Source organism: Lichenostomus cassidix, unplaced genomic scaffold (assembly GCF_008360975.1).
Source record: "Lichenostomus cassidix isolate B80296 unplaced genomic scaffold, HeHo_3.0 HiC_scaffold_39, whole genome shotgun sequence".
In the NCBI taxonomy this organism is placed as follows: Eukaryota; Metazoa; Chordata; class Aves; order Passeriformes; family Meliphagidae; genus Lichenostomus; species Lichenostomus cassidix.
In genome coordinates this window covers 1,420,800-1,435,015 of record NW_028147446.1, presented here as the reverse complement: position 1 = coordinate 1,435,015, position 14,216 = coordinate 1,420,800, and the positions used below count along the sequence as shown (strand labels likewise).

The 14,216-nt window shown below is 45.5% G+C and overlaps 1 protein-coding gene across 1 annotated transcript in view; it reads right to left on the bottom strand.

Moving 5' to 3' along the window:
- The window catches only part of LOC146422675 (protein Wiz-like), a 36,736-nt gene that overhangs the window by 649 nt on the left and 21,871 nt on the right, over window positions 1–14,216 (bottom strand). Inside the window, exons 5-10 of the mRNA XM_085045782.1 lie at window positions 11,728–12,246; window positions 7,609–8,117; window positions 7,285–7,387; window positions 5,222–5,725; window positions 3,121–3,519; window positions 1,266–1,458 (exon numbers count right to left, since the gene is read on the bottom strand). Coding sequence (XP_084901908.1) covers window positions 1,266–1,458; window positions 3,121–3,519; window positions 5,222–5,725; window positions 7,285–7,387; window positions 7,609–8,117; window positions 11,728–12,246 — 2,227 coding nt within the window. The remainder of the gene's footprint in view (window positions 1–1,265; window positions 1,459–3,120; window positions 3,520–5,221; window positions 5,726–7,284; window positions 7,388–7,608; window positions 8,118–11,727; window positions 12,247–14,216) is intronic.

Sequence of the window (14,216 nt, the reverse complement as noted above, 5' to 3'; positions counted from 1 at the left end):
AGAGAAAAATGGAGAAAAAGTGGGAAAAAATTGGAAAAATGGTGGAAAAAATGGGGAAAATGGAAAAAATGGGGGGAAAAGTGGGAAAAAAGGGGAAAATTGGGGAAAAAAAGGAGAAAAAAGTGGGAAAAATGTAGGAAAAATTGGGAGGAAAATGGAGAGAAAAATGGGGAAAACTGGAGAGAAAAATGGGGAAAAAGCAGGAAAAATATAGGAAAAATTGGGGGGAAAATGGAGAGAAAAATGGGGAAAAATGGAAAAATGGAGAGAAAAATGGAGAAAAAGTGGGGAAAAATAGGAAAAATTGGGGGGAAAATGGAGAGAAAAATGGGGAAAAATGGGAAAAAATGGAGAGAAAAAAATGGGGAAAAAATTGAAAAAATGGGGAAAAATGGGGAAAAAATAGGAAAAAGGGAGAAATTAGGGAAAAAAAATGGGGAAAGTAGGAAAAAAGTGGGAAAAATTGGGGAAAAAATGGGGAAAAAGCAGGAAAAAAGGGAAAAATTGGGGAAAAATTAGGAAAAAATGGGAAAAAAGCAGGGAAAAATAGGAAAAATTAGGGGAAAAGTGGAGAAAAAAATGGGGAAAAAGCGTGAAAAAACAGGAAAGAAGTGGGAAAAAAGTGGGAAAAAAGTAGAAAAGAATGGGAACAAATAGGAAAAATGGGGAAAACAGGGAAAAAATGGAAAAAATTGGGGAAAAAGCAGGAAAAAATAGGAAAGAAATGGGATAAAAAATAAGAAAAAAGCGGGAAAAAAATAGGAAAAATTGGGGAAAAATGGAAAAAAATGGGAAAAAAGCAGGGAAAAGCAGGGAAAAATGGGGGAAAAAATTAGGAAAAATTGGGGAAAAATGGGAAAAAAGGAGAAAAAAATGGGGAAAAAGTGGGAAAAAATAGGAAAAAAACAGGGAAAAAAAAGAAAAATTAGGGGAAAATTGGGGAAAAAATGGAGAAAAAAATGGGGAAAAAGCAGGAAAAAATGAAGAAAGAAATGGGGAAGAACTGGGAAAAAATAGGAAAAATTGGGGAAAAAAGGGTAAAAAATGGGGAAAATTAGGAAAAAACCAGGAAAAAAATAGGAAAAATTGGGGAAAAAATAGGAAAAAAATTGAGAAAAAAAAATGAGGAAAAGTGGGAAAAAATAGTAAAAAAGCGGGGAAAAAAAAGAAAAATTGGAGAAAATTTGGGGAAAAAATGGAGAAAAAAATGGGAAAAAACCAGGGAAGAGCAGGGAAAAGCAAACAAGCCAGGCTGTCAATCCCACCTGCACTTGAGGGTGTAGATGTTGCCCACGAACTTGACGAGGGAGGCGCGCGGCGGCCGCGGCACCAGCGCCGGCACAGGGCGCACGCGGGGCGCCGGCCGCGCCTCGGGCAGCTTCGGCGGGAACTCCGAGCCGCAATCCTCCTGGCGCGGCAGCGGCGGCTCCAGGGGGCGAGGCTGGCGCCGCTCGAACTCTGGGTGAGAGGGAAAAATTGGGTGTTGGTGAGGTTGGGTGGGCAGGGGTGGGCTCCGTGCTGGGCTGAGTTCTCATTGATATTCTGAGTTCCCATTCCAGTCTGAGTTCCTATTCCCAATTCCCATTCTATTCTGAGTTCTCATTCCCATTCCCAATTCCCATTCCATTCTGGGTTCCCATTCCCAATTAGCAGTTCATTCTGAGTTCCCATTCCCAATTCCCATTCCATTCTGAGTTCCCAATTCCATTCCAGTCTGAGTTCTCATTCCCAATTCCCAATTCCCATTCCCATTGCCATTCTGAGTTCCCAATTCCCATTGCCATTCTGAGCTCTCATTGCCATTCCAATCCCAATTCCCATTCCCAATTCCCATTCCATTCTGAGCTCCCATTCCCAATTCCCATTTCATTCTGAGTTCCCATTGCCATTCCCACTCCATTCTGAGTTCCCAATTCCCAATTCCCATTCCCAATTCCCATTCCATTCTGAGTTCCCAATTCCCATTCTGAGTTCCAATTGCCATTGCCAATTCCCAATTCCCATTTCATTCTGAGTTCCCATTCCCAATTCCCATTCTCAGTTCCCATTACATTCTGAGTTCCCATTCCCAATTCCCATTCTCAGTTCCCATTGCCATTCCCAATTCTCAGTTCCCACTGCTATTCCCAATTCCCAACTCCCATTGCCATTCTCAGCTCTCATTGCCATTCCCAACTCGCATTCCCATTCCCATTTTCATTCAATTCCCATTCCCATTGCCAGTCTGAGTTCCCATTCCCAATTCCCATTCTATTCTGAGTTCCCAATTCCCAATTCTCATTCCCATCACCATTCTCAGCTCTCATTCCCAGTCTCAATTCTCAGTCTCATTCCCACTCCATTTTCATTCTCATTCCCAATTCCCATTGCCGTTCTCAATCCCAATTTCCATTCCCAATTCCAATTCCCATTTCCATTGTCATTCTCAGTTCTCATTCCCAATTCCCATTCCCAATTCCCATTCCCAATTCCCATTCCCACTGCCATTCTCAGCTACATTCCTGCAGGGATTCTGCCAGAATTCCCATTTCCATTCCCATTCCCATTCCAATCCCAATCCCAATCCCAATCCCAATTCCCATTTCTCATTCCAATCCCAATCCCATTCCCAAATCCCATTCCTAATTCCTATTCCCATTCCATTCCCATTTCTCATTCCCATTCCATTCCCATTCCCAATTCCCACTCCATTCCCAATCCAAATTCCCATTCCCAATTCCCCTCCCTGTTCCCATTCCCAATCTCAATCCCAATTTCCATTTCCATTCCCATTCCTGCAAGGATTTTCCTGGAATTCCCATTAATTCCCATTCCCATTATTCCCAATTCCCATTGCCATCCCCATTTCCCAATCCCAAATCCCCAAAAAATCCCCAAAATTCCCATTTTTTCCCCACTCACTGCTGATATTTGCTCTCTGCTCCTCCACCTTGACCAGCAGCGCTGCTCCCAGCTCAGCTCCGCTCCCATCCCTGATCCCAAATCCCAAAAAACCCCAAAAAATCCCCAATAAAATCCCAAAAAATCTCAATAAAATCAAAAAAAATCTCCAAAAATCTCAAAAAATCCCCAAAAATCCCAATAAAATTCCCCAATAATCCCCCAAAATCCCACACTCACTGCTGATATTTGCTCTCTGCTCCTCCACCTTGACGAGCAGCGCCGCTCCCAGCTCAGCTCCGCTCCCCTCCAGCCCTTTCCCAGCCTCTCCCGGGATCTCAGCGATGCCTTTGCCGATCAGCCTGGCCACGCCCTGCACGGCCAGCCCGCCGCGGTGCTCCCGGGAGTGACCGGAATTCCGGAATTTCTTGGAGAAAGGCCTTCCCCCCTGGATGTAGCTGCGGTAAGCGCCGGCCTTGTGGGGTCTGTGGCGAATCCACTCGCGGAGCGTCTCGATGGGAGAGCCGTTGACACACCACTCGGTGACACCGAACTGGCGCAGGTGGGCGCGGGCGTGGCTGGCCAGAGCCTTCCTGTTCTCGAAGTAGAGCCCACAGAGCTCACAGCATGCCTCAGCTGCTGGGAAATGAGGGAAAATGGGGAAAAAATGGGGAAAAAGGAAAAAAAAAAGGGAAAAATCGGAGTTAGGACAATGAAATTGGTGTAGAGGAAACATTAATACATCATTTGGTGACCCTAAAGTGCTGCAGGTTCTCAAAAAGGAACTCATAGTAGGATTGAGATGATGGAAAACATGGGAAAATGGGAGAAAACCATGGGAAAATGGGAAAAAATGGGAAAAAATGGGAAAAAATGGGAAAAATTTGAGTTATTATGGTGAAATTATTGTAGGAGAAACATTAATGTATCACTCAGTGACCCCAAAGTGCTGCAGGGTCTCTAAATTGAGCTCATAGTAGGATTGAGATGATGGAAAACATGGGAAAAGGGCAGAAAGCCATGGAGAAACCATGGAGAAATGGGAAAAAATGGGAAAAAATGGGAATAAATGGGAAAAAATGGAGTTAGGATAGTGAAATTGGTGTAGGGGAAGCATAGAAACATCATTCGGTGACCCCAAAGTGCTGCAGGTGATCCAAGTGGAACTCATAGTAGGATTGAGATGATGGAAAACGTGGAAAAATGGGAGAAAACCATGGGAAAAACATGGAAAAATGGGGAAAAATGGGAAAAATTGGAGTTAGGACTGAAATTCCTATCCCTTTTCAGGCCTCCTGCCTCATCCCAAAAATCCCAAAACATCCTGGAATGCCTTTTCAAGGCTTCCCAGCCTATCCTGATCACCCCAAAAAATCCAGAAACGTCCCAAAATTTCAAAAAATTAAAAAAAAACTTCCCAAAAAATCCCAAAAAATCTCCAAAAAATCCCCAAAAACATTTCCAAAAAATCCCCAAAAAATTCCCAAAAAATCCCCCAAAAATTCCAAAAAAATCCCAAAAAATCCCCCAAAAGTCCACAAAAATCCCAAAAAAATCCCCCAAAAATTCCAAAAAAATCCCCAAAATCCCCAAACACTCCCAGGCCTTGTCATGCAGCGCCTTGGCCTTGAAGGGCAGTCGGGATGGAAATTCCCCGAAAACATCCCAAAATTCCAAAAAAATCCCCAAAAAATCCCCAAAAAATCCCCAAAAATTCCCAAAAAAATCCCCAAAAATCCCAAAAAAATTCCAAAAAATCCCCCAAAAAATCCCAAAAAATCCCCCAAAAAATCCCAAAAAATCCCCAAAAATCCCCAAACCCCCCAGACACTCACAGGCCTTGTCATGCAGCGCCTTGGCCTTGAAGGGCAAGTCGGGATGGAAATTCCCCGGAAACATCCCAAAATTCAAAGAAAATCCCCAAAAATCCCTCCAAAAATCCCCCAAAAATTCCCCAAGAACAAAAATCACAGACACCAAAATCCACAAAATCCAAAAATCACAAAATCCACAAAAAACCCCCAAAATCCCAAAAACCCCCCCAATCCCAAACACTCCCAGGCCTTGTCATACAGCGCCTTGGCCTTGAAGGAAAAGTCGGGATGGAAATCCAAAACATTCCAAAATTCCAAAAATCCCAAAAAATCCCCCAAAAATGCCCCAAAATTTCCAAAAACCCCCAAAATATTCAAAAATCTCCCCAAAATCCCTCAAAATTCCCAAAATCCCAAAACCCAAAAATCCCAAAAAATCCCAAAATCCCAAAAATCCCCAAAAACCCCCAAAATCCCCAAAATCCCCAAAATTCCCCAAAACCCCCAAAATGCCCCCAACCACTCACAGGCCTTGTCATGCAGCGCCTTGGCCTTGAAGGGCAGCTCGAAGGCTTTGTGCTTCGCCTCTCCCGGCGCCGATCCCAGCCGATCCTCCAGAGGCCTCTTGGGCGCCAAAAACGCTCCAGGATTTTTGGATCCCAGCGGCGCCAAAGCCAACCCCGCCGAGCCTGCCGAGCCCAGCTTGCCCAGGGGGATCCCGGGAGGGAAGGATTTCCCAGGAATCGGGGAGGAGGAGGAGGAGGAGCAGGATTTGGGCTCGGCGCCGCCGTCGTCGGGTTTGGGGGTTTCGATCCCCGGCGGGATTTGGGGTTCCTTCTTCACCAGGAGGGGTTTGGATTTCTTCCTGAGGATTTCCCGGAGGGTGTCGATGGGGGAGCCGTTGACTGACCATTCCGTGACGCCCATCTGGCGCAGGTGGGAGCGGGCGTGGCTCGAGAGACCTTTCCTGTTCTCAAAGAACTCCCCGCAGAACTCGCAGCGGATGTCGCGGACGGGGTCGGCGCGGGAGGCTGGGGAAGAAATACGGGAAATTTTGGGAAAAATTCACGTGAAATTTGGGATGAGAGTGAGGAAAAACCCCCTAAAATGGGATTACAGAGTCCCAAAAATCCTAATATGAACCCCAAACTGGAGGATGTCGCCCACCGGGTCGGCGCGGGAGGCTGGCGGGAGAAATACGGGACATTTTGGGAAAAATTCGGGGAAATTTCGGAGTTAGGGAGGGAAGAAAACCACCAGGATGAGGTTAGAGAGCCCCAAAAATCCCCAGGATGAAACCCAAACCGGAGGATGTCATGGACAGGGTCAGCACGGGAGGCTGGGGGAGAAATTTGGGAAATTTTGGGAAAAATCTGGGATTAGAGTGGGAAAAAAACCCACAGAATGGGATTTTAGGATCCCCAAAAATCCCAGGATGAACCCCAAACTGGAGGATGTCGCGCACCGGGTCGGCGCGGGAGGCTGGCGGGAGAAATGCGGGAAATTTTGGGGGAAATTCACATGAAATTTGGGATTAGAGTGAGGAAAAACCCCCTAAAATGGGATTACAGAGCCCCAAAAATCCCAGGATGAACCCCAAACTGGAGGATGTCACACATGGGGTTGGCACGGGAGGCTGGGGGAGAAATGCGGGAAATTTTGGGATTAGAGTGAGGAAAAACCCCTAAAATGGGATTACAGAGCCCTAAAATCCCCAGGATGAACCCCAAACTGGAGGATGTCACAAACTGGATCAGCGCGGGAGGCTGGGGGAAATACGGGAAATCCGGGAAATTTTGGGGAAAAATTCGGGGAAATTTCAGGGTTAGGGAGGGAAGAAAACCACCAGGATGAGGTTACAGAGCCCCAAAAATACCAGGATGAGATTTTAGTTTCCCCAAAAATCCCAGGATGAATCCCAAACCAGCAGATGTCGCGCACAGGGTCAGCGCAGGAGGCTGGGGGGAAAAATTTGGGAAATTTTGGGAAAAATCTGGGATTAGAGTGGGAAAAAACCCCACAGAATGAGATTTTAGGATCCCCAAAACTCTGGGAAAATTCTGGAATTAGGATGGGATGGAGAGTAGGGAAAAATCCCACCAGGATGAGATTTTAGGATCCCCAAAAATCCCAGATGAACCCCAAACCGGAGGATGTTGTGCACAGGGTTGGCACGGGAGGCTGGGGGAGAAATTTGGGAAAATTTGGGAAAAATTTGGGGAAATTTCGGGATTAGAGTGAGGAAAAACCCCAGTATGAGGTTACAGAGCTCCAAAAATCCCCAAAAAAATCCCCCAAAATCCTCCCAAAATCCCCCAAAAATCCCTCAAAAACCCCAAAAGGTCCCCCAAAAATCCCCCAAAATCCTCCAAAAATTGCCAAAAAAATCCCCAAAAATCCCCCCAAACTCCTCAAAAATTCCCCAAAATCCTCAAAAAATCCCCCAAAATCCACAAAAAATCAAAAAAAATCTCAAAAAAATCCTCAAAAACCCCCTGAAAATCCCAAAAAACACCCAAAAATTCACCAAAAAATCCTCAAAATCCCAAAAAAATCCCCCAAAAAATCCAAAAAAAATCCCCAAACTCACAGAGATTGAGCGGTGCCATCTCGTCCCGCGCCGCCCAGCCCTGCTCCTGCTGCCCCTGCGCCTCTCCAGCTCCCATCCCAAACCCCAAAAACCCCAAAAAATCCTCAAAAAATCCCCCAAAAATTCCCAAAAATCCAAAAAAAATCCCCAAAATAAAAATCCTCAAAAGACTCAAGAATCCTCAAAATCCCAAAATCCTCCAAAAATCCCAAAAAATCCCAAAAATCCTCAAAAATCCCAAAATCCCCCCAAAATAAAACCCCCAAACCCCCAAAACCCCCAAAACAGAGATTGAGCGGCGCCATCCGTCCCGCGCCGCCCAGCCTCTGTCTGCTGCCCTGCGCCTCCAGCTCCCATGGCAGCCCCTCCAGCCATCAGCTCCCTCTTGATCTCCACCCTCAGCTGGTCCTGCTTCATCTTCTTGGGGAAGGAAAGTCCTGCAAACATCTTCCTGGCCGTGGGAGGAGCAGCAGGAGGAGGAGGAGGAGGAGGAGGAGGAGGAGAATTCTCGGGCAGAGATCCCGCAGAGCTCAGCGCCGCCGGGATTTTCTTGGCCAAGGAGGGGATGTGGAGATCCCGCGGCGATTCCAGCGGGGAGAGGTTAGCCAGGAGGGATTTGGCCATGGATTTGGGGTGGTTTGGGGGGTTCCCAGGATTCCGGCGGCGTTTGAGGATTTCCCGGAGGGTGTCGATGGGAGAGCCGTTGACGTACCACTCGGTGATGCCCATCTGGCGCAGGTGGGAGCGGGCGTGGCTCGAGAGACCTTTCCTGTTCTCAAAGAACTCCCCGCAGAACTCGCAGCGGATGTCGCGGGGAGGGTCCGAGCCTGAGGCTGGGGGGAAAAACCAGAGAGAAATGGTGAAAAATGAGGCTGGAAAGGGTGAAAAATGAGGTTAGAAAAGGTGAAAAATGAGGTTAGAAAAGGTGAAAAATGAGGGTGGAAAGGGTGAAAAATGAGGGTGGAAAGGGTGAAAAGGTTGGGGATAAATCCCAAATGTTGGAGGTTTGGGATGATGGGAATGTTCATGGTTCTTTCAAATTGGAGGAGGAAGAAGAGAAGGAGGAGGAGGAGGAGGAGGAGGAGGAGGAGGAGGAGGAGAAGGAGAAGGAGAAGGAGAAGGAGAAGGAGAAGGAGAAGGAGAAGGAGAAGGAGAAGGAGAAGGAGAAGGAGAAGGAGAAGGAGGAAGAAGAAGAGGAGGAGGAGAAGCAGAAGAAGAAAAATAAGCAGAAGGAGCAGAGGAGAAAGAAGAGAAAGAAGAGAAGAGAAAGAAGAGAAGAGAAAGAAGAGAAAGAAAAGAAAGAAGAAAAAGAAGAGAAAGAAAAGAAAGAAGAGAAAGAAGAGAAAGAAGAGAAAGAAGAAAAAGAAGAGAAAGAAGAGAAAGAAGAGAAAGAAGAGAAAGAAGAAAAAGAAGAGAAAGAAGAGAAAGAAGAGAAAGAAGAAGAGGAGGAAGAGGAGGAAAAGGAAAGAGAGAAAGAGGAAGAAGAAGAGGAAAAGGAGGAAAAGGAAAGAGAGAAAGAGGAAGAAGAGGAGGAAAAGGAGAACTCCCCACAGAACTCGCAGCGGATGTCACGCGGAGGATCTGAGCCTGAGGCTGAGGGGAAAAAACAGAGAGAAATGGTGAAAAATGAGGAGTAAATCCTTGATTTTGGAGGTTTGGGGTGGAAAAATGGGAGAGAAATGGGTGGGAAAAGGTGAAAAGTGAGGCTTTTCCCACCCATTGGGAAAAAATGGGAGAGAATTGAGGGATAAATCCTAGATTTTGGAGGTTTGAGATGATGGGAATGTTCATGGTTCTCCCCAAATCAGACGAGAAGGAAGAGGAAGAAGAGGAGGAAAAATAGGAGAAGAGGAGAAAGGAGGAGAAAGTGAAAGAGAGGAGAAAGACAAGGAGGAGGAGGAGAGAGAAGAAGAGGAGAAGAAAGAGGAGAAGGAGAAGAAGAGGAGGAGAAGGAAAGAGAGAAAGGGGAGGAAGAGGAGGAGGAAGCAGAGGAGGAGGAGGAGGAGGAAAAGGAGAACTCCCTGCAGAACTTGCAGTGGATGTCACGGGGGGGATCCGAGCCTGAGGCTGCAAAATGGGAGAGAAAAGGTGAAAAATGAGGGTGGAAAGGGTGAAAAGGTTGGGGATAAATCCTGAATGTTGGAGGTTTGGGATGATGGGAATGTTTGTGGTGCTTTCCAAATTGGAGGAGAAGGAGGAGAAAGAAGAAGAGAAGAGAAAGGAGGAGAAGAAGAGGAGGAGGAGAAGGAAAGAGAGAAAGAGGAGAAAGAGGAGGAGGAGAAGGAAGAGAAAAAGGAGAAGAAAAATAAGCAGAAGCAGCAGAAAAAAAAAAGAAGAAAAAGAAGAAAAAGAAGAAAAAGAAAAAGAACTAAAAGAAGAAAAAGAAGAAAAAGAAGAAAAAGAAGAAAAAGAAGAAAAGGAAGAAAAGGAAGAAAAGGAAGAAAAGGAAGGAAAGGAAGAAAAAGAGAAGGAGGAAGAACAGGGAAAAGAACAGGAAGAGGAAGAAGAGGAGGAGGAGGAGAAGGAAAGAAAGAGGAGGGAAAAAAGAGAAAAAAGGGGGAAAATGGGGGAAAAAAGGCAAAAAAAAGAGGAAAAAAGGGGGGAAAATGGGGGAAAAATGGCAAAAAAAAAGAGGAAAAAAGGGGGAAAATGGGGGAAAAATGGCAAAAAAAAGAGGAAAAAAGGGGGGAAAATGGGGGAAAAATGGCAAAAAAGAGGAAAAAAGGGGAAATGGGGAAAATGGCAAAAAAGAGGAAAAGGGGGGAAAATGGGGGAAAAAAGGCAAAAAAAAGAGGAAAAAAGGGGAAAAAGCAGGAAAAAATGGGAAAAATCAAGTGAAAAAAAGGGGGAAAATGGGGAAAAATGGGGGCAAACCCAGGAAAAAATGGGAAAAAAGGGAAAAAATGGTAAAAAATCAAGGGGAAAAAAGGGGGAAAACCAGGAAAGAATGGGGAAAAATGAGGAAAAAAACAGGAAAAAAAGGGGAAAAAACCAGGAAAAACAGGAAAAAATGGAAAAAAATCAAGGGATAAAAAGGGAAAAGCTGGGGAAAAAAATGGAAAAATGGGGGAAAAAAGGGGAAAAACCAGGAAAAAAGGGGAAAAAAGAGAGGAAAAAATAAATGGGGAAAAAAAGGGGAAAAACCCCAGGAAAAATGGCAAAAAATGGCAAAAAATCAAGGAAAAAAAGGGAAAAAATGGGGATAAAATGGAAAAAAGGGGGATAAAGGTGGAAAAAGCAGGAAAAAATGGGAAAAATTAAGGGGGAAAAAAGGGAAAAATGGGGGCAAACCCAGGAAAAAATGGGAAAAGTGGGAAAAAATGGCAAAAAATCAAGGGGAAAAAAGGGGGAAAACCAGGAAAGAAGGGGAAAAACCAGGAAAGAATGGGGAAAAAATGGGGAAAACACAGGAAAAAAAGGGGAAAAAACCAAGAAAAACAGGAAAAAATGGGGAAAAATCAAGGGAAAAAAAGGGAAAAGCTGGGGAAAAAATGGAAAAATGGGGGAAAAAAGGGGAAAAACCAGGAAAAAAGGGGAAAAAATAGAGGAAAAAAAAAATGGGGAAAAAAAAGGGGAAAAACCCCAGGAAAAATGGCAAAAAATGGCAAAAAAATCAAGGAAAAAAAGGGAAAAAATGGGGATAAAATGGAAAAAAGGGGGATAAAGGTGGAAAAAGCAGGAAAAAATGGGAAAAATTAAGGGGGAAAAAAGGGAAAAATGGGGGCAAACCCAGGAAAAAATGGGAAAAGTGGGAAAAAATGGCAAAAAATCAAGGGGAAAAAAAGGGAAAAGCTGGGGAAAAAAATGGAAAAATGGGGGAAAAAAGGGGAAAAACCAGGAAAAAAGGGGAAAAAATAGAGGAAAAAAAAAATGGGGAAAAAAAAGGGGAAAAACCCCAGGAAAAATGGCAAAAAATGGCAAAAAAATCAAGGAAAAAAAGGGAAAAAATGGGGATAAAATGGAAAAAAGGGGGATAAAGGTGGAAAAAGCAGGAAAAAATGGGAAAAATTAAGGGGGAAAAAAGGGAAAAATGGGGGCAAACCCAGGAAAAAATGGGAAAAGTGGGAAAAAATGGCAAAAAATCAAGGGGAAAAAAAGGGAAAAGCTGGGGAAAAAAATGGAAAAATGGGGGAAAAAAGGGGAAAAACCAGGAAAAAAGGGGAAAAAATAGAGGAAAAAATAAATGGGGGAAAAAAAAGGGGAAAAACCCCAGGAAAAATGGCAAAAAATGGCAAAAAATCAAGGAAAAAAAGGGAAAAAATGGGGATAAAATGGAAAAAAGGGGGATAAAAGGTGGAAAAAGCAGGAAAAAAGGTGGAAAAAGCAGGAAAAAATGGGAAAAATCAAGGGAAAAAGAGGGAAAGATGGTGAAAAAAAGTGGAAAACCCAGGAAAAAAGGTGGAAAAAGCAGCAAAAATTGGGAATAACCCGTCAGGAACTCACTGAGGTTGAGCGGCCCGTCCTCCTCAGCCCCCCACTGGCCCTTGGGCTCGGCGGGCAGCGGGCTGAGCGCCAGCTTGGCTCCCTTCTCCTCGGCATTTTTGGGAGGAGGCGAGGCGCCCGGCAGAGCCGGCGGCATCTTCTTGAGCACGGGAGAGCCTGGCTGGGAGGAGAGAGCTTTGGAGAAGCCCGGAGGGGATTTGATGGCTTTGTTGATGGAATCTGCAGGGCGTTGATCCTTGAGCAGCAGCAGAGGGCGAGAGGCGGCGGCCGGCTCCTTGGGAGAGGCGGATTTCTTGGCCAGGGCGGGCTGGAGCGAGGAGGAGGAGGAGGAGGAGGAGGAGGAAGGTCCCTCGGGTTTGGCCTTGTGGCGCACCAGCTCGTAGAGCAGGTCGATGGGAGCGCCCGAGCTCTCGGACTCGGCGACGCCCAGCTGGCGCAGGTGGGAGCGGGCGTGGCTCGAGAGCCCCTTGCGCGTCTCGAAGCAGGCGAAGCACACCTCGCACGTCGTCAGGCTGGAGGCTGGGGAAACATGGGAAAAATGGGAATAAAGTGAGAAAAAACGGGAAAAATTTATCATCAGGAACGGCAGAGTTAAGTGGGATAAGGAGGTGAGAAGCAAAGTTGATCCCGAGGGATCTGGGGCTTGAATTTCTCCCGTGTGCTCAGGCTGGGAGCTGAAAAAATGGGGGAAAATGAGGAAAAAACATGGAGAAATGGGAAAAAATTCGGTGTTAGAATGAGGAGAGATAGGAGGGAAGGTGAGGAGTTGATCCCAAGGGATTTGGAACTCATGGAGTTTGGAACTCAGCTCTGGTTTGGAACTCGAAGCAGGCGATGCACACCTTGAATCTTGTCAAGCTGGGAGCTGGAAAAATGGGGAAAAAAATGGGAAAAAAATGGGAAAAAATGGAAAAAAAATGGGAAAAAAATGGGGAAAAAAATGGAAAAAAATGGGAAAAACCAGGAAAAAATAGATGAAATGAGTATCAGAGTGAGGAGGGCTAAAGCAGGAAGCAGGGAGGTGATGCCAAAGGCACTCAGAGCTCTCGGTGGGAGCGGGCGTGGCTCGAGAGCCCCTTGCGCGTCTCGAAGCAGGCGAAGCACACCTCGCATGTCGTCAGGCTGGAGGCTGGGGAAACATGGGAAAAGTGAGCAAAAAACACAGAAAAATTGGAAAAAATTGAGTATCGGGAGTGGGAGAAATAGGGGGTGAGAAGAGGAGTTGATCCCAAGAGATTTGGAACTCGAAGCAGGCGAAGCACATCTCGCACGTCGTCAGGCTGGAGGCTGGGGAAAGGAGGGAAAAATGGGAATAAAGTGAGAAAAAACAGGAAAAATTTATCATCAGGAATGGCAGAGTTAACACAGATAAGAGGGTGAGAAGGGAAGTTGATCCTGAGAGATTTGGAACTCGAAGCAGGCGAAGCACACCTGGCAGGTGGTCAGGCTGGAAGCTGGGAAAAGTAGGGAAAAGTGAGGAAAAAACATGGAAAAATGGGAAAAAACCATGGAAAATGGGAAAGAATTGAGTATCGGGAATGGCAGAGTTAATTGGGATAAGGAGGCAAGAAGCAAATCCCAAGGGATTTGGAACTCGAAGCAGGCAAAGCACACCTTGCAGGTGGTCAGGCTGGAGGCTGGGATGGGGAAAAATGGGGAAAAAGTGAGAAAAAACGGGAAAAATTTATCATCGGGAATGGCAGAGTTAAGTGGGATAAGGAGGTGAAAAGAAGAGTTGATCCCAAGGGATGTGGAACTCAAAGCAGGCGAAGCATTCCTCACATGGAGTTAGGCTGGAAGCTAAGAAAAGTAGGAAAAAATGAGGAAAAAACAAGGAAAAAATAAGGAAAAACAGAAATAATTTATCACCAGGAATGGGAGAGTTAACACAGGTAAGGGGGTGAGGAGTTGATCCCAAGAGATTTGGAATTTCTCCCGACCCTGATTTGGAACTCGAAGCAGGCAAAGCACACCTCGTGGTCAGGCTGGAGGCTGGGGAAACATGGGAAAAGTGAGGAGAAAATGAGAAAAAATTGGAAAAATTTATCATCAGGAATGGCTGAGTTAACACAGATAAGGGGGTGAGAAGCAAAGTTGATCCCAAGGGGTTTGGGGTTTGCATTCCTCACGTGTGCTCAGGCTGGGAGCTGAAAAAATGGGGAAAAATGAGGAAAAAGCATGGAAAAATGGGAAAAAATTCAGTGTTAGAATGAGGAGAGATAGGAGGGAAGGTGAGGAGTTGATCCTGAGGGATTTGGAACTCTTAGAGTTTGGAATTCAGCCTTGGTTTGGAACTCGAAGCAGGTGAAGCACACCTGGCAGGTGGTCAGGCTGGAGGCTGGGAAAACATGGAAAAATGAGCAAAAAATATGGAAAAATGGGAAAAAACATGGAAAAATTGGAAAGAATTGAGTATTGGGAATGGGAGTGTTACTAGAGATAAGAGGGTGAGAAGGAAAGTTGATCCTGAGAGATTTGGAACTCGAAGC